Raw genomic sequence first — 25141 nt, 5'->3', positions numbered from 1 at the left:
CTTGGTAGAGAGTGCCTGTAATCCTAGCTACTCAGGAGGCTGAGGCGGGAGAATTGCTTGAACCTGGGAGGTGGAGGTTGCAGTGAGCCGAGATGGCATCACTGCCCTCCAGCCTGGGTGACAGAGCAAGACTCTGTCTCAAAAAAAAAAAAAAAAAAAAACTATTCACGCAGCTTAAGTTTCTATTATATACAAACACCTAAGTGGCAATTTGTTAGTCCCAATCCTATCTCCAAATTAATACTTTCACTAAAAGTTTTTTCCAGAATACATAGAAATAGGGGCCGAGAGCAGTGGTTCACACCCATAATCCCAGCACTTTGGGAGGCCAAGGCAGGCAGATCACTTGAGGTCAGGAGTTTGAGACCAGCCTGGCCAACAAGGTGAAACCCTGTCTCTATTAAAAATTTTAAAATTAGCTGGACGTGGTGGTGGTGGGGTGCTGTAGTGTCACCTGCTTGGGAGGGTGAGGTGGGAGAATTGCTTGAACCCAGGAGGCAGAGGTTGCAGTGAGATTGTGCCACTGCACTCCAGCCTGGGTGACAGAGTGAGACACTGTCAAAAAAAAAAAAAAGAGAGAGAGAAAGAAAAACAGAGAGAGAGAAGAAAGAAAGAAAAAGAAAGAAAGAAGGAAAGAAAAGAAAGAAAAAGAAAAAGAGAGAAAAAGAAAGAAAGAAAGAAAGAAAGAAAGAAGAAAGAAAAGAAGAAAGAAAGAAAAAGAAAGAAAGAAAAAGAAAGAAGAAAGAAAAAGAAAGAAAGAAAAAAAGAAAGAAAGAAAGAAAGAAGAAAGAAAAAGAAAGAAAGAAAGAAAGAAGGAAAGAAAAGAAAGAAAGAAAAAGAAAGAAAGAAAGAAAAAGAAAGAAAGAAAGAAAGAAAGAAAGAAAGAAAGAAAGAAAGAGAAAGAGAAAGAAAGAGAGAGGGCAATTTATATTATGATTGAGAACTATAGAACACAGCAACTTAAATATGGAGAACTTCAATTTACCCTTGAAGATAAAAGGGGTAGTGCAAGGTAAGAATTCTTTCAAACGATAATGTGTGCAATCAAGTCAAATTGTGTTGCCTCCTTCCCTGACTGTCTCAGTCTTCTTACCATCCTTCTCCCCCAAAAGCCTGCTATGTTTTAAGTTCTTTCCCCATAGCTTAACACAATATATAAAATAACAAGGTATCATGTATTTTAAATAGGCTTTCCTTTTTAGAACAGTTTTTAGGTTCCTTCTTTTGATCTGATATTAGCAATTTGTGTCCTTTAGGTTCCAAGCAAAACTGAGTAGAAGGCACAGAGATTTCCCAAATGTCCCCTGCCCCCACATACGCATAGTCTCCTCTGTTATCAACACCATCCACCAGAGTAGTGTATTTACAACTGGTGAACCTACATTGACATATCATTAGCACTGAAGTTCATAGCTTACATTATGGTTCACTCTTGGTGTACATTCTATGGATTTTGACAAATGTATAATGATATGTATCCACCATTATATCATACAGAGTATTTTCACTCTAAAAATCCTCTGTGCTCCACCTGTTCACCCTACCTCCCCTCAACCCCTAGAAACCATTGACGTTTTTACTGTCTCCATAGTGTTACCTTTTCTGGAATGTCATATAGTGGGAATCATAGTATGTAGCATTTTCAAATGGGCTTCTTTCTGTTAGTAATATGCATTTAAGTTTCTTCCACGTGTTTTTATGGCTTGATAGCTAATTTCTTTCCAGCGCTGAATAAAATTCTATTGTATAGATGTATCACAGTTTATTTATCCATTCACCTACGAATTACATCTTGGTTGCTTCCGAGTTTTGATACTTATGAGTAAAGCTACTGTAAACATCCATGTGCAGGTGTTTGTAGCGGTAAGTTTTCAATTCCTTTGGGTAAATACATAAGGAGCCCAATGATGACTGAGTGTAAGCAATACTTTTTACTTATGTGGTCTTGGATAAATCACTTCACTTTTCTAAGCTTCAGTTTCCTCTTCTGCAAATTGCGACAAAAATAGCGCCTCCTAGAGTTCCCTTGAAGATAAAAGACGTAAGGTATTCAAGCACTTACTTCAATACCTGATAACCCAATACATGGTAACTTTTTATTATCTTCTACATCCTTCCGCACACAACTGCTCGTAATTCCCTCATACGAGCAGGGCTTTCTTCTTTTAGCCTCGATGATTTGTTGTGCTCTTCCAAATGCCTAGAATGCCCTTCCAGGTTACCGTCTCCCTGAGCCTTTAGTTGGAATCCTCATATTAGAGGGTCAACACGTTTAGAAGAGGAATTACTGAAATAGTTGAGTTCCAAACAGTAGCTCTGGCATTTACTGTCTGTGTAAATTTGCCGAAGTTACCCAACGTCTCTGTATCTCAATTTCCTCACCTATAAAATGGGGATAATAGTGTCTACCTCATAGAGTTGTTGTCGGAGCCACTTCAATGGCAAAAACCGCGATTACTTTTGCACCAACCTAATAAATCCGCTCATATTCCTAAAGACGTTAGAACAGTGCCTGGTACAAAGTAAATGCCCGATCAATGTTATTGAGTATTATTAATGTTAGGTGACCGCCACCTATGCCACGCAGTGAGTTCCTTAGGTGTGGGGACAGTCTAATCTCCGAATCCACACTGCCTAGAACAAAATAAGCATTGCAGTACATTTGAGAAAGTAAAGGTGTAGTGGAAACCGAGGGCGAAATGAGGGCGTAGGGAGAAAAGGGTGGAGAAGCTTAGCGACCAGTGAGGGAGCAGAGCTGGGGCGCGTGTGTACAGGGATGGAGCTAGGCGGCAGCAGGGCGCGGCTTCCCTTTCCCGGGGCCTGGGGCCGCAATCAGGTGGAGTCGAGAGGCCGGAGGAGGGGCAGGAGGAAGGGGTGCGGTCATGATCCAGGCCCGGAGCCAGCGAGGAGCATCAGCGCCCAGGGCGAACACCTTCGCTCGCAGTTCACCCGCACACCAGTTTCCAGCCGCCGCCTTTCGGGGTAAGTTTCGCCCCCCGGCGCGTTCCAGCGAGCCTTGCCCACCGCCGCCGGCTGCCGGGTGGCTTGGGGAGGTCGCGGCCCCTCGCCCGGTTCCCCCGAGAGTGCTGCTCGACCCCGGGCAGGGCTGGCAGCTGGCGCCGGCGCCCGGCCCCAACCCAGCTCCGCGGTACGGAGCTGGAGGGATCTCAGTGCCGCATTTCAGAGTCGAGGAGACTGGGGCCCAGGTGAGGAAAAGTGCCGTGCCATGGGAGGTTCACCCAGGTCTTGGTGGGGCCCAAGCTGATACTTAGCTGTCCTCGCTCCCTGAAAGCTTCACTTTTTGCAGCTAGCAGCGTAGGGGATCCACTTAGCCATCTCGGCCTCCCCAGTCCTAAAGGTCTAGGGGACAGAAAAACGCTGGGAGTCGGAAGGTTCCTCGGGTCCCCGGCATCGCAGACGGGGCTGGCTCAGAGGTCTGCTCTGTGGACTTGGAATCGCACCCACCCTGTGAGCATCTGCACCCCTTCACATAAGCAATTTATTTTATTTTACTTATTGTTTTAGGAGGTAGAAAAAAGTGGATTTGCATATTGAGGGTTGGAAGTTCAAGAATTTTGCTTTTTCCTGAAAAGACTCACCGTTTTCTTTGAAACAGAATCCTGTTCACTAGACATGAATCACTCCCTTGGCATTTCAGTCCCCAGGTGGGAGGTTTGGATACTTGATTGCAGATGACCATATACAGGAAACTATGCAGGTGCTGGGAGGTTCTGGGTCGCTGGAGGCCCATCCGGCTACTGATAAGAAATTGCATAGCCAGGGCCGAATTCTTTCCAAGCATTTGTGTTCAGCACTGACAGCAAGACTCTGCCCTCTGGGAAAGATACATTTGCTATGTTCATCAACATCATTTTTAAAAATGTAACTAATGTTTTATGTAAATTGTAATATTTACATAATTTTTGTTTTATTGTAAATAATGTTTTAAAATTAAAACATTATTGCATAAGGATATCACCTTTGGTTTTCACAAAGACAGAAAACTTCAGACTGACCAGAAAGGGAATTTTTCAATGTAAAGAAAACCAGAATCTTGTTCCCAGAACTATGTGGTTGTGTAGAGAAACCTGTTTAGAAATAACCGTAGAGGAGGAAGTAAAAGGAAATGATGTAATCCCTTTCAGGAAAGGATATGTTGAAATTCTGTTTAAGTCATTTGGCTTTCGCTGTGGAGTAATTCTTTACATCTTAAAAATTAAATGATAGATTAGTAAAAATTCTTAATAATTTTCCAATTCTACTGGATCAACGCATATTGAGGGTCAGGTTTGGTCAGGTGTAGGCCAGGCAGTGGGATAAGGCAGAAGCATCGGGGTTAGGTTCATACATTTAGAGTCTAGCTGCCTCCATGCAGTAGGGGTCCACTCACTAGCTGTGTGACTGTGGGACGTTACCATACCTCTCTGGCCCCAGCTTCTTCATATGCAGAATGAAGATGTAATACCCAACTCGCTGGATGATTGTGTGGCTTGTATTAAATCATTCATTTAATCAATACATTTTTTTTCTTTCTTTCTTTTAATATCTACTGTGCCCCAGTGCACACAGATAATAAGAATCCCCAGCCTTGTGAAACTGACCTCGTTCAATGCTGGCAACACCCCCTTCTTCACTTTTTAAAGATAAGGAAATTGAGGCCCAAAGAAATTGTGTTTAGCTTTAAGAGGCAAAACGAGAACTAATAATACCTTGTTTTCACTGTATAGGATGATTTCACTTCTGAGTTTTAGACTTCATAATAGTTTATCTGACTGTAACCCCTCATAAGTCAAAGAGCATCTATTTAGAGAGATACCATGTTTGACTCTAACTAGAGAGTCAACTGCCCTAGGCTACAGGGAGCCTGAAAAAACCAGGGCAACGTATTTTCAGAGACTAATAGTGTAATTTCCCACTGAACTTTGCTCTAGGGGTGTCAGGGAATTTTTAGAATATTTTGTTCCCAGGAAGGGTGGGAGCAACTTGCATTTCTAAATCAACCCTGGAGATATGCCAGCTTGTTTGAATAATATCTATTTCAGAAAAATGTGTCTGGTTTCCCGATCAAAGAACTGTCCCTTTCACCTCTGCACCCCACCAAGGACTGGACCACCTCCTCAAAGAGCAGACGTGTCTTTATAACAGACTGTAGGCTTGGAGCCTTGTAAAATGTACATGGAGGTTTCACAATCAAGCACACGGAATCCAATTGAAGGCAGCTAAACTTTGTGTTGATTTGGTGAGGAGAAGCAAAATCCTATGTTTTTGTTGTTACTGATCCCCGTAGTGGTAGCCTGTCAGTAATCAGCATAGTTCTGCTGGACTTTAAATAAGTCAAACACTGGCTTTTCAGGAAGTATATTTGTAAGCATCTTAAGTACAAAGATTTTTTTCTGTCTCTTGTCTTGAAGTCCTCACAGGTCTAGCACAGTCCCTTGCATATGGTAGATGCTCAGTAAATGTTTGTTTAGCAAATGGGATATCCAATGTCAGATATATCCTCTTCCTGGGAAGGTTTTCTGTGAATGTTGACATCTGCTTTCCGGATTCAAGATCGAGGGTTGGACTGAGATTATTGTGTTCTAAATCACATATTGATACCATTTACTAATTTTTTTTCTTTTAATAGATTAGTGTGATCTCAGCTCAAGGCAAAGGTGGGATATCATGGCATCTATCTGGGTAAGTAAAAATTAAGCCTTCACAACACAGTAACATATATGAGTCAAACCAAAACACAGAAAGTCAAGATAGCAAGAAAAATTTTATGAAAGTTGTTAAGTTTATCAGGCAAAATTAACATTCCAGAAAAGCCAGAGGATGTCAAAAATAATAAAATATTTTAAAAAATGCATTGTAAAGTTACATAGTTAAAATAATTTATGATGACACCAAGCAGAAAGGTCAAAATCAGATAATAAATTTAGTATATAATTTGGGAATTTATTATATGAAAAAGATGACATATTGGAGAAGAAGAGATGGGTTATTCAATAAATGTTAGGAAAACTTCTAGCTGTTTGGGTAAAAAGTAAATCTGTATTCCTTTTTCTGCCTTACAATAAAATAAATTCCATGTGGATAAAATACAGAAATGAAGAAAACGAAATATGAATGGGCTGGGTGTGGTGGCTTACACCTGTAATGCTAGCACTTTGGGAGGCCTAAGTGGGTGGATCACCTAAAGCCAGGAGTTCGAGACCAGCCTGGCCAACATGGTGAAACCCTGTCTCTACTAGAAATACCAACATAGCCCGGTGTGATGGCACATGCCTGTAATCCCAGCTACTCAGGAGGCTGAGGCAGGAGAATCCCCTGAACCTGGAAGGTGGAGGTTGCAGTGAGCTGAGATCACGCCACTGCACTCCAGCCTGGGAAACAGAGTGAGAATCCATCTCAAAAAAAAAAGAAAAAAAGAAAAAGAAATATGAATGGATTGAAGAATAATCTTGGAGTGGGGAAGGCGCTTACAACTGTGACACAAAACCAAAGGCCTAAAAGAAAAATATTGATCTATTTTAACTACATACAAGTTTATAATTATGACAGCCAACAATCCCATTGGTAGAGGCAGAAGACAGCTCACAGGGCAAAAATATTTGCAGCACATTAGGCAAAAGACTTATTTCCTTAACATGCAAATAACTTGAATAAATCAGTTTAAAAAATGAACTTGACAGAAAAAATTGTAAGGGACATAAACAGGACATAAAAAGAATTATAAGTGTCCAATAACATCAGAAGGTGCAACAAGATCAGACACGGTGGCTCACACCTATAATCCCAGCATTTTGGGAGGCCAAGGTGGGAGGATCATTTGAGCCCAGAAATTCAAGACCAGCATGGGTAATATGGCAAGACCCAGTCTCTTAAAAAAAAAAACAAAAAAAAAAAACAAAAAAAACCCTAAAAATCAGCTGAACGTGGTAGGGCATACCCATGGTCCTAGCTACTCAGGAGGCTCAGGTGGGAGGATCGTTTAAGCCCAAGAGGTGGAGGCTGCAGTGAGCCATGTTCATGCCACTGTACTCCAGATTGGATGACAGAGTGAGACCGTATCTTTTTTTTTTTAATCCTGCATCTCACTCAGAATTGAAGAAACAAAAATATCGTGATGAGAAACCCTTTTCTACCTAAAAGATTGGTGAAGGTTAAAAAAAAAAAAAGTAATGTAGAGGATGTGGGCAAGGTGATATTTTTATTATCTGTTCACAGGAGAGTAAATTTGGTACACTTTTGGATGGTATTTGACATATCTATCAGTCCTTAAATGCACACGTCCTTTAAACCCAGTAATTCCACTTGTGGGTATGTATCTTATAGATAAACCTGCATAAGGTTGAAAAAATAGGGGCTCAGCTACATTTGTTTGTATTAATGAAAACATGTAGACAGCATAAATGTATATCGATAGGGTAGGAATAAGCAAATTACTCATTTATAACTTATAGGCATTTTTATGTGATCATTAAAACGAATGTGCAAAAAGTGGATCAGTTGTATGTGAACTGACATTTTAAAAAGTCCCAAGATATAACAATTTTAAAAATTGCCAGGTGCGGTGGCTCACACCTGTAAGCCCAGCACTTTGGAAGGCCAAGGCGGGTGGATCATGACGTCAGGAGATTGAGACCATCCTGGCTTTAGTAGAGACGGGTGAAACCCCGTCTCTACTAAAAATATATATTAAAAAAAAAAAACATTAGCCGGGCACAGTGGCGGGCGCCTGTAGTCCCAGGTACTCGGGAGGCTGAGGCAGGAGAATGGCGTGAACCCGGGAGGCGGAGCTTGCAGTGAGCGGAGATAGCGCCACTGCAGTCTGGCCTGGGCGAAAGAGTGAGACTTCCGTCTAAAAAAATAAAAAGTAAAAAATCAACTTAGCGAATAATATGTACAGAGGGGTTCTGTTTAAAAGAAAGAACACAGAAAATAAAAAATATACAGAAAGACTATTACATGAAAACTTTGTGGAAAGGTAGAATTGTGAGAAAGAGCACTTTTACTTTTCAATATATCACCTTCTGTACTGTTTGAATTTTTTTTAATCATGAGCATACATTATATTTTATAAGTAAGGGACAGTGCAAGTTTAAAGAAAAGCCTGTGTAGAGATGTGACCATCCCTTGGCCTGGGCAGTATGGATGGAAGGTGTGCTGTTGGAAGGCTTTGTTTGACCCAAATTACTCCCTTCCCACTGGCTAGGCTAATCTCTCATCTTTCATCTGAAATCCCTGCTGCTTTTATGAACATCTCATAGAGTGAGGTGAAAAAAGCATCTCTCCAAAATGCTGGTGTTAAAAAAAAAAGTCTCCCTCTGGCCCTTGCCCATGAGTAAATTGACATGAAATTAGTTGAGCAGGCTCTCCCGCTGACACCTTCAAAGGCGTGGCACGTTTCTGAAGGGCTAGGAGAGACCCAGGTGAGTGTGATCAAGGGTGTATTCATTTCCTATTGCAGCTGTGACAAATTGCCATAAATTTAGCAGTGTAAACACCTATTTATTATCTCACAGTTCTGTATGTTAGAAGCCTGAAATGGGTCTCACAGCACTAAAATGAAGGCGTTGCTGGGACTGTGTGCCTTTCTGGAGGACTTTGGGAAGAATCCCCTTCCAAGCCCGTTTAGGTTGTTGGTAGAATTTAGTTCCTTGTAGTTGTAGAATTGAGTCCTTAGTCCTTGCTGGCTGCCAGCAGAAGCTGTCTTTGGCTCCTGCAGGCCTCTGCCTGTCGTTGTACATGGCCCCTACATCTCAGAACCAGCAATAATGCATCAAATCTTTCTTATGCTTGGAATCTCTTTTCAGCCTTTCTCTTCTCCCTCCAGCTGAATATATTTCTCTGCTTTTAAGGGCGCGTGTGATTAAATTGGGCCCACCTGGATAACGCGGGCTAATCCCTGTGTTTTAAGGTCTGGAACCTTAATTACATTTGCAAAGTCCCTTTCATCATGAAACACAATACATTGACAATTTCCATGGATTATGGTGTATACATTTTAGGAGGCTGTTGTTCTGCCTACCACAGGGGCTAGGAGTATGGCTACATCAGGGATGGTAGCGTTTGGCATCAGATAGCAGGAAAGAGGTGGGGAGGGGTCACAAAGGGGAGGCTAACCTGAGCCTGGAGAGCAAACCCTCACATAGAGAAAGAGTCCCTAGCCAGAGAAGGGCTCCTGCTGTCCCTGGGTTTTTGTTTTGTTTTGTTTTCCTATTTACCTCCTCTCCCTCTATTAAAGAACTAATATCTGTGAGTGAGATCTCAGAGAGCAAAGATTAAGAACAACTCAGAACCGCTATGGAAAACAAGATAGCGATTCTCAAAAAAATTAAAACTAGAACTACCACATGCTCCAGCAATCCCATTTCTGGATATATATCCAAAGGAAATGAAAGCAGGATCTTAAAGAAAGATACCTGTACACCCATGTTCACTGCAGTACTTTTTACAATAGCCAAGAGGTGGAAACAGTCCAGTTTCCATGGACAAGAATGAATAAACAAAATGCGGTACGTACACACAATGGAATATTATTCAGTCTTTTAAAAACACACGTTGTGTGACAGGAAGAAACCCCTGTCACATGCTACTATATGGACGAGCCTTGAGCCCATTATGTTAAGTGAAATAAGTCAGTCCCAAAGAGACAAAATGCTGTATGATTCCATTGATACGAGGTATCCAAAGCAGTCAAATTCATAGGAACAGAAGGCAGACTGGTCGTTAGGAATGAATAAGGAAAGATAAAAAGAGGAGTTGTTTAATATGTAGAATTTCAGTTCTGAAAGGTGAAAAAGTTCTGAAGATGTTTCAAAACAATGTGAATATTCTAACCACTACTGAACCGTACACTTAGAAATGGTTAAGATGGTAAAAACCCTCAGATTTCCAATTGTAAATATTCTTATCACAAAGTTTTATGTGTTCTTTTTTTCTCTCTGCCACACAAAAGCACATACACACTCAAACATAAATAAGCAATCAAGTCCTTGCATTTCTACAAAACTGTATATGTGGTTATGTGTATGATTAGTTTATTACAGTGGTATGATCAAGGGAGAAGTCATTAGTTGCAATTTCAGTGTATTACCATTGAAGATGAAAGAATGGCTGGTTTCTTAGGTCTTTTATATTCTATCCAGGGGTGTTGCAACCCTACCATTGTTTCAGATGAATCAACAGTCTGTGTTGCATTAGTATTTCCTTTGCTTGCAAATTTTGAATATCTCTGTTCAGACATATGTTCTACCACTTCACCCTTGATGAAAGGGTCCGATATCTTATTGGTCTGTACTCCTTGGACTCAGGGTCCCTTGTCATATGTTGCCTGTAGGTCCATAGCAAGCACTCAGGAAGCCCACCAATTAGAATGTCTTAGAACATTAGCCGGTCGAGGTGGCGGGCCCCTGTAGTCCCAGCTACTCGGGAGGCTGAGGCAGGAGAATGGCGTGAACCCGGGAAGCGGAGCTTGCAGTGAGCTGAGATCTGGCCACAGCACTCCAGCCTGGGCGGCAGAGCGAGACTCCGCCTCAAAAAAAAAAAAAAAAGAACATGACATTTTATTAAGCTACCACAGCAGTATTTTTTCTGTGTAATTTCTGTACAATGCTGGCTTTCTTATGTAAATACTCTGAGCTCTTTCCTCCTTGATCAGTTCCTAACTTACATTTACAGAATAATAATAAATGTAATTCCTATTTGAACTTTCAAATTAGAATTTTTATTACGGTACTAGAGTTTTTCTTTCTTTCTTCTTTCTTTCTTTCTTTCTTTCTTTCTTTCTTTCTTTCTTTCTTTCTTTCTTTCTTCTTTCTTTCTTTCTTTTTTCTTTCTTTCTTTTTTTTTTTTGACAGAGCTTTACTCTGTCATTCAGGCTGGAGTGCAGTGGCGCAATCACGGCTTGCTGCAGCCTCAACCTCCTGGGCTCAAGCGATCCTACTGCCTCAGTCGCCTGAGTAGCTGGAACCACAGACATGCCCCAGCATGCCCAGCTAATTTTTAAATTTTTTTGTAGAGATGGGGACTCACTGTGTTGTGCAGGCTGGTCTTGAACTCTGGAGCTCAACTGATCCACCCACATTGGCTTTCAAAAGTGCTGGGATGGCTGGGCGCGGTGGCTCAAGCCTGTAATCCCAGCACTTTGGGAGGCCGAGACAGGCGGATCACGAGGTCAGGAGATCGAGACCATCCTGGCTAACACGGTGAAACCCCGTCTCTACTAAAAAAATACAAAAAACTAGCCGGGCGAGGTGGCGGGCGTCTGTACTCCCAGCTACTCGGGAGGCTGAGGCAGGAGAATGGCGTGAACCCGGGAGGCGGAGCTTGCAGTGAGCTGAGATCCGGCCACTGCACTCCAGTCTGGGCAACAGAGCCAGACTCCGTCTCAAAAAAAAAAAAAAAAAAGTGCTGGGATTACTGGTGTGAGCCACCACACCCAGTGGTGCTAGAATTTTTTAAAATTAACTGACAATCATTGTAATCACCATGAATTGTTATTAACATCCTAACTTGGTATCTATTCTCCTTTCACCACTCCAAACTCCAGTTTACAAAATGAGGAAGGGGAATATAGAGGCACTCTGCAACCAAAGGATAAGAGAAGTTTTATGAAAACATATTACCTAAATACAATGCCTACTAACTGTTTTGAAGTTCATCCAAAACAGTTAAACAATTAAAGCAGCAAGTACCTAGTTCGACAGGCTCTGCTGGGAGCAAAATGAAGCCAGTCTAACCACAGTCTTAACTCTCCCTTTCAGAACTCCCTAATCGTTTAAAAGGTAGGCTCTTGAGCAAATTGCTTAGTCCTTCTCTACTTCAGTTTCCTCATCTATAAAACAGGTATGGTAATAGTGCCTATCTCATCTAGGGTTTGTAAGCATTAAGCCAGTTCATGTAAAATGTATTAGCAGTGCCTGGCATGGAGTGAGCACTCAATAAATGTTAGTTTTAATCAGCATGATTTCAATATATTAATTTTATTCTAAAATGTATTTTTTGCCAAATAATATCGCTGTAACTGTTTTTGTAGAGGGGCTTCTGCCTATTTCCTGGGCCTGATTTTATTACACATGAGTAGCCCCCTCTCCCCATTGGAATGGTTCTTTCAGCCATCTAAAAGAGATGCCATATCCTCAATCAAATTCCTTCAGACCACTCTTATTTTCAATATTTTATAATATTTTAAACACATATATATTTCTAAAGGCATAAAAATCCTCCCTTTCTACTCCTAGTGGGCATACTGGAATACATTTCTGACACTGACTACCCAGCGTTAGCGTCAGATTCCACAGCATTAAGGGCTCAGTCCTCCGCAAAACTGCCCTCACTTCAGATATCAGTTCAAGTCTCAGGAATCACCTGCACTCTGGCCAACTGGCTATAAATTTGGGGGTTTCCATGACCCTCCGAAATTAAAGAATTCCCTAGAATGATTCACAGAACTCACTGAAAGTGCTATCCTTATGAATGCAAGTTTATTATGAGGGATACACATGGGTAAGCTCTGGAAGGGTCCTGGACCCAGAGGCTCCATGGCCTCTCCCTGTGGCGTCAGGGCACCTCACCCTCCCTTTGTGTCAGTGTGTTCAATAACCAGGAAGCTCCTCTGAGCCTCAGTGTCCAGAATTGTAATTGGAGTTCCATTATGTAGGCACAATTGGTTGATTAAATTGTTTGCTACATAATTGAACTCAATCTCCAGCCCCTCTTTCATCCTCAGAGGTCCGGCTGACCAGAGTTGCAACCCTGTGATCACAGGGCTAATCTTTCTGGAGACCAGCCATCATTCTAAGGCTATCTAAGAGTATGCCATGAGTCACCCCAATTGCATCACAAAGTCACTGCTATCACTCAGGAAATTCCAAGGGTTTTTGAAGCTCTGTGCCGAGAACCAGTGCAAAGACCAGATACATTCCGAATTGTACTACACATATATAACTCATATTAAGGCACACAGTTTCCAATATGTATTATTTTATTTTTGACTAACGTTATATTAAAAACAAGGTTATATTGGTTCCAATGACACTGGCTATTTATGTTGATCAGAAGCTCTGATTGTTAGACATATTTTTCATATATGGGAAAAATGGGAAAATGAATTAATGTTTGGTAATAAATATAGATTGGCAAGACAGAATAATTCAAAACATGGGATCCATATAGAAGATATTGAAAAAGGGATCCGTGGTGGTAGAAGTGTGGGGGGAAGGCTACCAGGACAGACCCTTGCAGATGACTACTCCATGATCATGTGTTCATGGTGAGAGTTAGAAGGCACAGCCTCCCTTCCCTACTGAACTCTTCCACTCTGGAGGGAGCAAGATTGGTGCAGTTTGACACATGAGGACACAGTTGTCTCATTTCCACTGTTAACGCAGAGGAATGGCAGTAGTGGTAGGGCTGTTAGGAAAGGTGCAATGTGCTAACATGAGAGAGAATTTTGGGAAGATAATGCCTTTCAAATTCTGTCCCATGGAAGATACCAGCTCTGGACATTTGGATGCTGCTATTCCTGGGTTCAAAGAGTTTGTGAGTGTCCTGTCCAGTTTCATACTTCTTGCTTTGACACAGACGTCCCATTAGACCTTTCTTTCGTGGTGTAGTTGCTCTTCTTTGCTATGCAAATTTAAAACATGTGTGAGGAGAAACCTGTGTTCATGCATGTGAATGTGCTGAACTCCTCCTCTGGTCTCCCTCCCATCTACCACATCCGGGAATGGAAGATCAAGATGGTGACTATTTTCACTGAAAGAGTCTTTTCACTTCCCAAGCAGGACAGGCATCTTCCCTGGTTAGGTGCTGTTCCACTCTGCTGTGTGTTTTAAACCATGTTCCCTGAAACTGCTTTAGGTAAATATTGACATTCAAACAGGTACACAAATGGTCTATTGCAGAAAGTTGATTTAAAACAGGTTAGACCTGGATTTCAAATCAAAACATTTAAGCTTTGTTTAATGTTTCCAAAGCCTGGAAAATGTTTCATCTGAGTGAGAGCAGAGAGGCTTCCTAGGAATGAGTGGAATGAACACTAAAAAGCTGTTCTTTGCCATTCTCTGACGTTAGCCCAACTGTGAAGAAGGGAGGGTCCCTCTTTTGTATTTAATCATGATAAAGTGATAGTATGCAAAGCTAATGTTTAGCCATTGGAAGAGCCTGGTAAATCAGAGGTAAAGAGGAAAATAAAGCGTTTTAGATCAGACAGCAAGGAATGCAAAGTGGAGAAGGTACAATTTGTTCTCTTCAAAGTCTATTTTTTTGGTGGATGTAAAGCAGTTAGATAAAAAAGAAGTATATAGAGTACTGAGCAATAAAATGAATACACAGGTCTCACATGAATTATAAGAGAATAAATCAAAACAGGAGAAAATTCTCATCTATCCCTTCATTATCAGATCTTTGCTTCTTTCATTTGTAACTGTTTGTGTTTTATTCAGTACCTCATGTAGGTTCTGGAGACATGTTTCAATAGGAGTAGTGACAGTCCCATGTGAACAGGGTTTAAGAAAGGTGAAGACTGCATTTGTAGAATGTTTAACATATGGCATGGAGCTCTGAAATGTCTGACAGTGGCATTTGAGAATTATTGAAAGAAACAGGATGCAGAACAAAAAAGCATTTTTTATTCATTTATTCACTCAACTAATATTTACCACATATCTTTTATGTGCCAGATATTGGCTCTGGCAACACAGTAGAGAAAGATAAATAAAAAAGCAGGGAGCCTACATTTTATTAGGGAAGACAGACAATAAATGAGAAATAAATGTACCGTATAAAAAGACAGTTTTAAGTGCTCTGGGGAAAAGCAAAGGTGGATAATAAGTATGATGGGGTATGTGATTTTCTGCTCAGATATATGAGTAGAAGTCAACGTGGCATGAGACGGTGAGCTGAGAGAATATCTTGGGAAAGAGCAGCCAGGCAGAGGGAATGACAAGTGTAAGCTCTGAGGCCGATGGACAAGACACATTTGAATGCAATAGGAAGATTCCCACGAAGCAGTAACAGGGATACAAGATTACAAGGGGATTGGGGGCGGTATTACGGTCCTCTTTTATGATACTTTAATATCCAAAGGCCACAGAGAGTCCCAAAAAGTCTTCACATGGACTGTTCAAGGAGTTTCCATTCTCTAGGTTTACTTTACATTAGGAAGCATTCTTAAATCTGCAGCAACTTCTTGTTAGGATTATCGCTTTTTAAAAAAACTCATAAATAACCCATAAAATAATGCATTTGCCATGATGTCCAGTAGACAGCATTGACCTTAACCATTTATGTAAGAAATATTCTGCCCGGAATATTACAAACAGGAGACATCTCTGATCTCAGTCCCTCACAGGTTTCTCACCCTCATAGGAGTGAGGTGGATGGAATAAGCATCCCCAAATCCTGCAAAGCCAGTGCTATGGTCTAAATGTCTGTGTTGCCCCACCTCCCCCACCAACCTGCCCCTTATTCATAGGTTGAAATCCTGACCTTCAGGATGATTGTGTTGGGAGATGGGATCTTTGGGAGGTGATTGGATTAGGTGGGGATTATTTTCCTTTTGAAAGAGATCGGAGGGAACTTGGTCACGTCTTCTACCACGTGAGAACACAGCCAGAAGGTGCTGTATATGAACCATAAAATGGAACTTCACTAGACACCGAATCTGCTGGCACCTTGATCTTGGATTTTTAGCCTCCAGAATGGTGGGAAATAAATTTTTGTTATTTATAAGACACCCAGTTTATGGCATTTTGTTATATCAGCCTGGAATGCTAAGGCAGACAGCCACCGTTCTCTAGCCAAGGGCCATTTAAGAAGATGTGGATTCTGTACTTCAGTGAGCCAAATTCCCTATATTTCTTCATATACCCAGGGAGATATAAATTCTCTATGTATTCCTGTTGGATTGCAGGACCCTTAGACAGAGGCATCTCCTGCAGAAGTTAGACATGCACAGGGCTGAGTATGTGGCCAGAATAGCCACATTGGTCTTCAACTCTTTTGTGACCCTTAGCCAAGAGGAGGATTTGCTCAAGAACTCTTAACTAGGTTAAGCACTTTACTTTGATTGTAGAACAAAGAGATAATCCACAAATACTGGTACTAGATGACTCGAAAGAAGATGAATATAATTTTTTTATAATCTGCTTTAAACAAATACATGAAAATTATTCTGAGAAAGATGTTTGTGTTGATAAAGTCTCTGGGGAGGCCCCGTGTTTCCAGCTCATTCCACATAGTTGGGTTTGCTACCTTTGTCGGAGAAACCCTGAGCTCTTGGAGAGACAGGGAGAAATACATAACAGAATCACCAGACACAGTCATGCATTTCATGTCTCTGGTGTACTAGAAAACACTCAGCTTCTGAAATATCTCCCAAATCTCCCAGGATACAATGGGAACTTTGATTTCTAGACTATTGATATGTGAAGGAAGCAACTCATCAGGCAGCCAACTATCTAGTGTAGAGCTTGGAGAAAGTCCACACTGTGAGATGTCATTGTCTTGCTTTCATATTCTTACTTAGCAAACTAATTCATAGTTATGTATTAATCCCCTATCTGGGGACTGAGCACTAGGCTCCCAGCTGGATAAATAGGAGTGAGTGAAACAAATGTCTCTGCCTTTTGGAACTTTATTTTAGAGGAGGTGGAGAAATAGATATAAACAGGGAGAGGTATTACTCAATGCTGAGTGCCCTAACAATGGAGAGGTGGCTGAGATGCAGAATAACAGTAGAAGACCTACTGAGATCAAGTGCCAAAGAAGCCCTGTTAGAGAAGATGGTCTTTAAAGAGAGGACTGAAGGTAAAAACCATTCCAGATAGAGAGAATAACACAAACCAAGGCATTAAGGTGGGAAAGAGTTCATTGTATACCAGCTTGACTTTCAAAGAACGGAAGTGTGGTGAGAACTCCACCTCTCATCTGGAGAGAGTGGCTCCAGATAGAGCCATGATGGGGGTTGGGCCAAACCACGCGGGGCCCTATGGACCAGTGTAAGGAGTTTGGACTCTATTCAGTGTGAAACAGGGGAGTGACAATATCTGACTTAGATCTTTTTTTTTTTTTTTGTCATTGTTGTGATTGAGACGAAGTCTCACTCTGTTGCCCAGACCAGAGTGCAGAGGCACAATCTCAGCTCACTACAACCTCCGCCTCCTGGGTTCAAGCGATTCTCCTGCCCCAGCCTCCCGAGTAGCTAGGATTACAGGCTCCTGCCACCACGCCTGGCTAAATTTTTGTATTTTTAGTAGAGGCGGAGTTTCATCATATTGGCCAGGCTGGTCTCGAACTCCTGACCTCAGGTGATCCATCCACATTGACCTCCCTCCCAAAGTGCAGAGATTATAGGTATGAGCCACCGCACCTGGCCTAACTTAGATCTTTAACAGATCCCTTGGCTGCTATGTGGGAAATGGCTGGAGATGGGCAGTAAGAAGTAGAGAGGGACATGACTCAGATGTTCAAGTACAGGAGAGCGATGATTGTGACTTGGACAAAACAGGAGCAAAGAAGCTGGGAAGGAGTGCACATGAGATTATCTTCTTAAAATAGTCTCAGCAGGCCTTGCTGATGGATGGAATTCAGAAGGAAAGGCAGGTGAAGGAATCAAAGGGGACTCTAAGGTTTCTGGTGGCTGATGGTTGGTCCTTTTCCAGGGATGGGGAAGATTGAGGAAACTCAGCAAATTGGGGATGAGCACAGAAACTGGAGCCAGATTGCCTAGGTTCAAATCCTGGCTGTGCCACAAGCTGGCTATGTGACCTCAGCAAGTGTCTTAACCTCTCTGGACCCTCTTTTCTCTTCTATAAAATCAGGGTATTAATTTTATCTACCTCATAGCGTGGTTTTGAGGATTAAATGATCAGGTATATGTAAAATACGAGTAAATACTATGTGAGTGTCAGATGGGGGAAGAAATAGCTTGGGAGGAAACAGTGAGTTGGTATATGAGATAGCAAAACAAATACATGGAGGAGACATTGAATATGCAAGACCAGTGCTCAAAACGGAAGTCTGGGCTAGAGCTATAATGTGGGATTTGTCTGTATACAGAAGAGGGAGTGGAAGAAATAACCCACAGCAGGATTAGAGGGAAAGAAAAGAGAGAGCCACTTTCTACTTTAGAAGTGCCTACTTTATAGAGGTCAGACAAAGGCGAGTGCATCCTGGAGAGGTGGGAAGAAACCTAGGAGGTGAGGTACAGGAGCCAATGGAAGGCAGGCTAGCTGTGAGTAACACACGCTCCAAGGGGTCAAGTCTTATTATAACTCATGTGTCATGGAAAATACAACATCAATGGCTTGTTAGTCCCTGTCTTCCCTGATTCCTGAATCACATTCATCTTTCTACTCCATCCCACACCCTCCTCTCTTCTCACATTCCAGTCCTCTTGCTCTGGCACTGCCCCGATGATGAAATCACTGTATTTAAAAAAGAAAAGCTGAAATATTCACAATAGCAAAAATATGGAATCAACCTAAGGTTTATCAACAGGGGATTGAATTAAGAAAATGTGGTGGTATACACACACACACACACACATACTATAGAATACTACTCATCAATAAAAAATATGAAATCATGTCTTTTGCAGGAACATGAATGGAACTGGAGGCCATTATCCTGAGTGAAATGACTCAGAAACAGAAAGTCAAATACAACATGTTCTCACTTATAAGTGGGGGCTAAACAATGGGTACACATTGATATAGAGAGTACAATAATAGAGATTGAAGACTTCAAAAGGTGGGAAGGTGGGAGGGGCTAAGAGTTGAAAATTACCTATTGAACACAGTGTTCACTTGTCGGGTGACGGATACACTAATAAAAGCCAAGACTTCACCACTATGCACCATCTGCATGTAAGAAATCTGTACTTGTACCCCCTAAATATGTTTTAAAAATTTAAAAAAGATAAGCTGAAAAGCATGAATATTTTTTCTTTAAGTGAGCACAAGAACAAATATAAGCATTTCTTCAGACCTTTGGACACATTACGAGCAAAGCCCTGATGTCAGCCTGGCATTCCTCAGGCATCTCAGTGGCTGCCAGTCTTGCTGCTGTGGACGTTCAGCACTGCCTACTTCTCCTTACTGCCCTGTGGGCTGCAGAATGTGCCTGCAGTAGTGGTGGGAGCCTTCTGTTTGTGCATCATCTTCCATAGGCATAGCGATCATTGCCAGCCAGTGGGACTTCTCCCAGGTGAGGATCCTTTTAGGCGAGGCCCCTAGGATTTGCCCTGTAGGAACTGGTTGGTTACCAGTATTTTTCTCTGGCCTTTACCTGCTATATTAGTTTCCTAGGGCTGCAGCAATAAAGTACCACAGGCTGCTGGCTTCGAATGACATAAATATATTATCTCACAGTTCTGGAGGCTAGAAGTCTAAAATCAAGGTGTGGGCAGGGCCATCCTCCCTCTGAAACCTGTAGGGGAGTCCTTCTTAGCCTCTTCCTGGTTTCTAGTGGTTTACTGGTATAGAGGAGTAACAGTAACCCCCATAGGTTCTTAGTTGGAAAGGACCTTTGTTACAAAAGACAGATTGGACAAGAGAAAACCAAACAAGTTTATTAACATGTGTATTTTGAGTATACATGGAGACATCCAGAGAATGAGTAGTTTTCACAGAGGTGGCTTTGAATTTCAGCTTATATAGCATCTTCAACAAAGAACAGTAAATTTTTAGTAACAAGACAACAGAAAGGTATCGGGAGAACCCGCTCCCGATGTTTAACGTGGATTCTTTTCTATTTCCTAAGTGTCTCAGCTGGGTTGAGAAATAAAGGGAAAGGGCACAAGAGAGAGACATTTAAAGCTGGGTGTCCGAGGGAGACATCACATGTCGGCAGTATCCGTGAAGTTCCCCGAGCCGTAAAACCAGCAAGATTTTATTAGCGATTTTCAAAAGGGGAGGGAGTGCACGAATAGGGTGTGGGTCACAGAGATCACATGCTTCACAAGGTAATAAAATATCACAAAGCAAGTGGAGGCAGGGTGAGATCACAGGACCACCAGATGAGGCAAAATTAAAATTGCTAATGAAGTTTTGGGCACACATTGTCATTGATAACATCTTATCAGGAAACAGGGTTTGAGAGCAGACAACCTGTCTGACCAAAATTTATTAGGTGGGAATTTTCCTCGTCCTAATAAGCTGGAGATTGCTACAGGAGACCGGGGCTTATTTCATCCCTTCGGCCTTGGACCATGAAAGATGGCACACGCTTCTAAAGGGGCCATTTATAGGCCTACCCTCAGGGTGCATTCTCTTTCTCAGGGATGTTCCTTGCTGAGGAAAAGAATTCAGTGATATTTCTCCTATTTGCTTATGAAAGAGGAGAAATATAGCTCTGTTCCATCCGGCTCACCGGCAGCCAGTTCAAAGTTACCTCTCTTATTCCCTGAACATCGCTGTTATCCTGTTCTTTTTTAAGATGCCCAGATTTCATATTGTTCAAACACACGTGCTCTACAAACAATTTGTGCAGTGGACACAATCACAGGGTCCTGAGGCGACATTCGTCCTCCTCAGCTTAGGAAGAAGATGACGGGATTAAGAGATTAAAGTAAAGACAGGCATAGGAAATCACAAGGGTATTGATTGGGGAAGTGATAAGTGTCCATGAAATCTTCACAATTTATGTTCAGAGATTACAGTAAAGACAGGCATAAGAAATTATAAAAGTATTAATTTGGGGAACTAATAAATGTCCATGAAATCTTCACAATTTATGTTCTTCTGCCGCGGCTTCAGCCGGTCCATCCATTCGGGGTCCCTGACTTCCCACAACAGAAAGGGACCTTTGAATCTCTATGGGCAGCAACTTGCAGGTGGGCAGTGAAGAAAGGCAAATTACTTGCAGATAAAGGTTAGTTAGTGCAGCTTGCTAGTATAAATTCTTCTAATACCATTGTCAGGCTGATAAGGGTCTTAAACTGTCTTCAGTCTTTAACCTTTTTAACTGTAGTCAGGAGGGCAGAATACCTTTTGTCTCCATAAATCTTTGTCCTGCTTTTAGGCAAATGGAGGAAAGAGATCTCTTGAGTATCTGTTTCTTCTTGTCTTCAACAATCCTTCATATTTTGAAGAGGCACATTCTGGTCTCACATACCGGCAGCTTGCAGCTGCCTAACTCCAGTCTCTGCCTTCACCATCACATCACATTCTTTCTGTATGTCTCTGCCTTTATGTGGCTGTCATATAAGGACACCAGTGATACTGGATTGGGGGCCTTCCAATGTGACCTCATCTTAAATAATTACATCTGCAACAACCTGGTCCCCAAGTAAGGCCACATTCTGTGGTACTGTGGGTTGGGGCTTTAATGTATTTTTGGAGGGAGACAGAATTCAACCAGTAACACCTGCCCCACTTGACTGCGTTTTATTTCAGGGCCTTTTTTTTTTACGGTAAATTTTCTTTGGTTTGGAAACGTGCTTTTTTACTTGAAAAATTGAACTGGAAGTCTTACAGTTCCCAAGTTTGATTGTTTTATTTTTTTGCAATCTGCTCCATTTTTCCTTGTATCATAAAAGCTTCATGACCCAACACAGCATCTTGACATTGAGCAGAGAGCCGTCCTTTCTCCCTGGCTCTTTGAGAGCTCCTTGTCCTGGAGTTTTATCTGAGGCTTTGATTTGAAGCCTCAATTTTTGGATGTGGCCTTTATAGCGCTTTCTGAAGTAATGAGTGATCTGGCTTGACTGCATCTTCAAAATGTCCCTGCAGCAACTGCTATTCTTGCTCTGTAGCATTTGGCTTTAAATATGTTTCATATCAACAGGGTTGGCACCTTCTGTTTTTCTCTTCCACTCATCCTTTTGAATGTAAATGTTTAATTTCTTGCAAACTCAGTACACTTTGCATGAAGAAATAGATGCAACTGGCTTTTGTGAGTCAAAAACAGACTGGCTTCTCCCAGGGGTAATAGCAAACAGTTCCCCAGGCCCAGCTTGGTCATGCAGTGGCTTCAAGACATCATGTGCTAAGGCTGACCTCCAAAGGATGGTTTTAGAAGATCAAGGGAGATTATATTGTCTTGAAAAAGATGGTTTAAATGAGATGCAGGCTAGTCTAGTTTAGGAGCAAAGACTGTTGGGATAGACCACTTACTGGCTGTGGGAACTTAAATAAGTTACTTAAGCATCAGTTTCATCATCTGTGAAAAGGAATTTATTATATCTACCTTATAAGTTTATTGCAAGGATTGAATAAGCTAATGCAGGAAACGCCCTTAGCACAGTACTTGGCACATAGTGATTAGCAGCAATTGTTCTTAGTATAAAGAGCTCCTGTTACTTTTCCCCTTTATCTAGACATTCTTTGCTTTAATTTGTTTTCCAACTGGCTTCAGCAGCATTTTTCTTTTTGAGGCATCTGAAGGTCAAGTTTCAGAAAAGGAAAGCAACTAAATGTGTTTAAATGTGTGGATGGAAATCTGATCAAAGGCAATTTTTTTTTTAAATAGACTTTGCCAAGTATTCAGGTGATGTTCTACACTAGTATTGACTATGTTAGGACACTAGGGTTACTGGAAATAAACTCAGCCAAGTATTGATTAGTAATATAAATATCAAGGAATTAAACTTGCAATGAAGCAGGCAATGCAAACAGCCTTGTTTGGCTGTAAAAATGCCGACATTCCTGAAACGATGAGCTCATCATTAAATTCTTCATCTTCCACACCCCATAAGAGAATTCATGGCTTTTTTGCTCATTTTTGCTTCAGTTTTCTAGGCAGCTAAGAAGGAAATAAAGCAGTGGTTCTTTTTTTTTTTTTTTTTTTTGAAACCGAGTCTCGCTGTCGCCCAGGCTGGAGTGCAGTGGCCGGATCTCAGCTCACTGCAAGCTCTGCCTCCCGGGTTTATGCCATTCTCCTGCCTCAGCCTCCCAAGTAGCTGGGACTACAGGTGCCCGCCACCTCGCCCGGCTAGTTTTTTGTATTTTTTAGTAGAGACGGGGTTTCACCGTGTTAGCCAGGATGGTCTCGATCTCCTGACCTCGTGATCCGCCCATCTCGGCCTCCCAAAGTGCTGGGATTACAGGCTTGAGCCACCGCGCCCGGCCAAAGCAGTGGTTCTTAAACTTTATTATGCACCAGAATCACCGGGAACGTTTGTTAAGTGGCAGATTCTGCATCCTAGCCCTGCAGTTGTTGGTTCAGGAACTCTGGGCTTGGGCCTGAGAATTTGCATTTCTATCACATTCCCGGTGATGCTGCTGCTGCTGCTTCAGGAATCACACTTTGAGAACCACTAAGATGAAGTCCCCTGAGGCACTGTGATGTGGGATAGAGCAGGGGGCATTTTAGTCATAAGGCGATGGGTTTGAGTCCTGGGGCTGTCCTTATTAGCAGAACTCTTTTAAGCAAATAATCTCTGTGAGACTGGGTTTCTTCCATTTTCAATTAGAAATAATAAAATTCACCTCATAAAGGCCCTTGTAAGAGTTAAAATATTTGTAAAGTACTTTGTTCATGTATTAGTTTTAAAAGATTTCATTAATCTTTTATTGTGAGATTCTTTTTTTTTTTTTTTTTTTTGAGATGGAATCTCGCTCTGTCGCCCAGGCTGGAGTGCAGTGGCTGGATCTCAGCTCACTGCAAGCTCTGCCTCCTGGGTTTATGCCATTCTCCTGCCTCAGCCTCCCGAGTAGCTGGGACTACAGGCGCCGGCCACCTCGCCATGCTAGTTTTTTGTATTTTTTAGTAGAGACGGGGTTTCACCATGTTAGCCAGGATGGTCTCGATCTCCTGACCTCGTGATCCACCCGTCTCGGCCTCCCAAAGTGCTGGGATTACAGGCTTGAGCCACCGCGCCCGGCCTATTGTGAGATTCTTTTGTAAGTCATGTAATATTTCGGAGTGATTTGGGCAACCAAGTTTGTCAAATGAATAATGCCATTCATTTAAATAATGGAAGCAGTTTTAAATGTTTCACTAAAATTCCACTTCAGAATTGCCATGCCCTTTTTCAAGTTGGGATGTGTGTATGTGTACTTTCTTCCCCCCTTGTAATTAAACAAGTTGTTCTCCCCCATTTAATTCTTACTAAGTACTAAATTGCATAATGAACTGGGAATTTCCTCCTTCTCTAATTCTGTGCATTGGCATTTTAGCATATTTTGATGTGTAGGTGGTAGAGGACAGTGAAAAGTTCACAGCTGGAGTGCAAACGCTGAGTTTTCATGATTCATGAACAACTGGTATCTGACCACAAGTTTGTCTTTTTATATTTAGAATCAGCCATGTCAATATCTGCATGGCACAGAATCACCTGGGAGCTTCTTAAACGTGTAGAATTTAGCACCCCATCTCTAAAAAATATGATTCAGTATATAGAAGGTGGGTCCTGGTTATATACACTTGAAGTATCACCCCAGATGGTACAGAAACTACATTTCATGAAACCCCAGAAATGGTCTGGAATAGTCTAGTTTGTTTTTAAATTCTAACCTCTGCCTGCAATTAGCTGTGTAGACTCAATCAAATTCTCTGGTCTTCTTAAATCTTGGTGCTGTTTATGTGCAATTGCTCACTCTCATTTATTGGGGCTGTTATGCAGATTATAATTAACGTGTATAAAGTGCCTAGCATGTAAAGTGTGCTGGGCCTGAAGCACTCAAACACTCTAATGTTGGGGTAGTTCTTTTACAATGCCAGACACTGGAAGGTGAACAGATAAGATCAACACAAAAGTTCCTAGGTGGATAGAAGTGAAATGAAGCCAGTTGGCTCTGTGAATCCATAAAATATTTACCAAGCCTTGGAGAAAGGGAATTCATCAAAGATTATATTAAAGTGACTAATTTCTTTCTTTCTTTCTTTTTCTTTCTTTCTTTCTTTCTTTCTTTCTCTCTCTCTCTCTCTCTCTCTCTCTTTCTTTCTTTCTTTCTTTCTTTCAGACAGAGCCTCACTCTGTCACCTAGACTACAGTGCGGTGACACAATCACAGCTCACTGTAGCCTTGACCTTCTGGGCTCCAGTGGTCCTCTCACCTCAGCCTCCCGAGTAGCTGGGACCACACCTGCATACCACCACACCTGGTAATTTTTTAGTATTTTGTAGAGACTGGGTCTTACTGTTTTGCCCAGGCTGGCCCTGAACTCTTGGGCTCAAGTGATCCTGTCCTTGGCCCCCAAGA

General features: G+C 41.8%; 1 protein-coding gene across 2 annotated transcripts in view; it reads left to right on the top strand.

The window, feature by feature from the left end:
- Positions 1 to 2650: 2650 nt before the first annotated feature.
- The window catches only part of ANXA3 (annexin A3), a 65226-nt gene continuing 42735 nt past the window's right edge, over positions 2651 to 25141 (top strand). Inside the window, exons 1-3 of one of the 2 annotated variants that reach the window (XM_033214330.1) lie at positions 2838 to 2982; positions 5043 to 5239; positions 5630 to 5682. In XM_033214330.1, the coding sequence (XP_033070221.1) occupies positions 5668 to 5682 (15 nt within the window). In that variant the 5' untranslated portion in view covers positions 2838 to 2982; positions 5043 to 5239; positions 5630 to 5667. Of the gene's footprint in view, positions 2983 to 5042; positions 5240 to 5629; positions 5683 to 25141 lie in introns of both variants that reach the window. The other variant, XM_033214329.1, reaches the window with a different exon arrangement.

The sequence above is a fragment of the Trachypithecus francoisi genome, unplaced genomic scaffold (genome assembly GCF_009764315.1).
Source record: "Trachypithecus francoisi isolate TF-2019V2 unplaced genomic scaffold, Tfra_2.0 Lachesis_group1, whole genome shotgun sequence".
Classification (NCBI taxonomy): domain Eukaryota; kingdom Metazoa; phylum Chordata; class Mammalia; order Primates; family Cercopithecidae; genus Trachypithecus; species Trachypithecus francoisi.
This window is presented reverse-complemented; position numbering and strand designations above follow the sequence as displayed.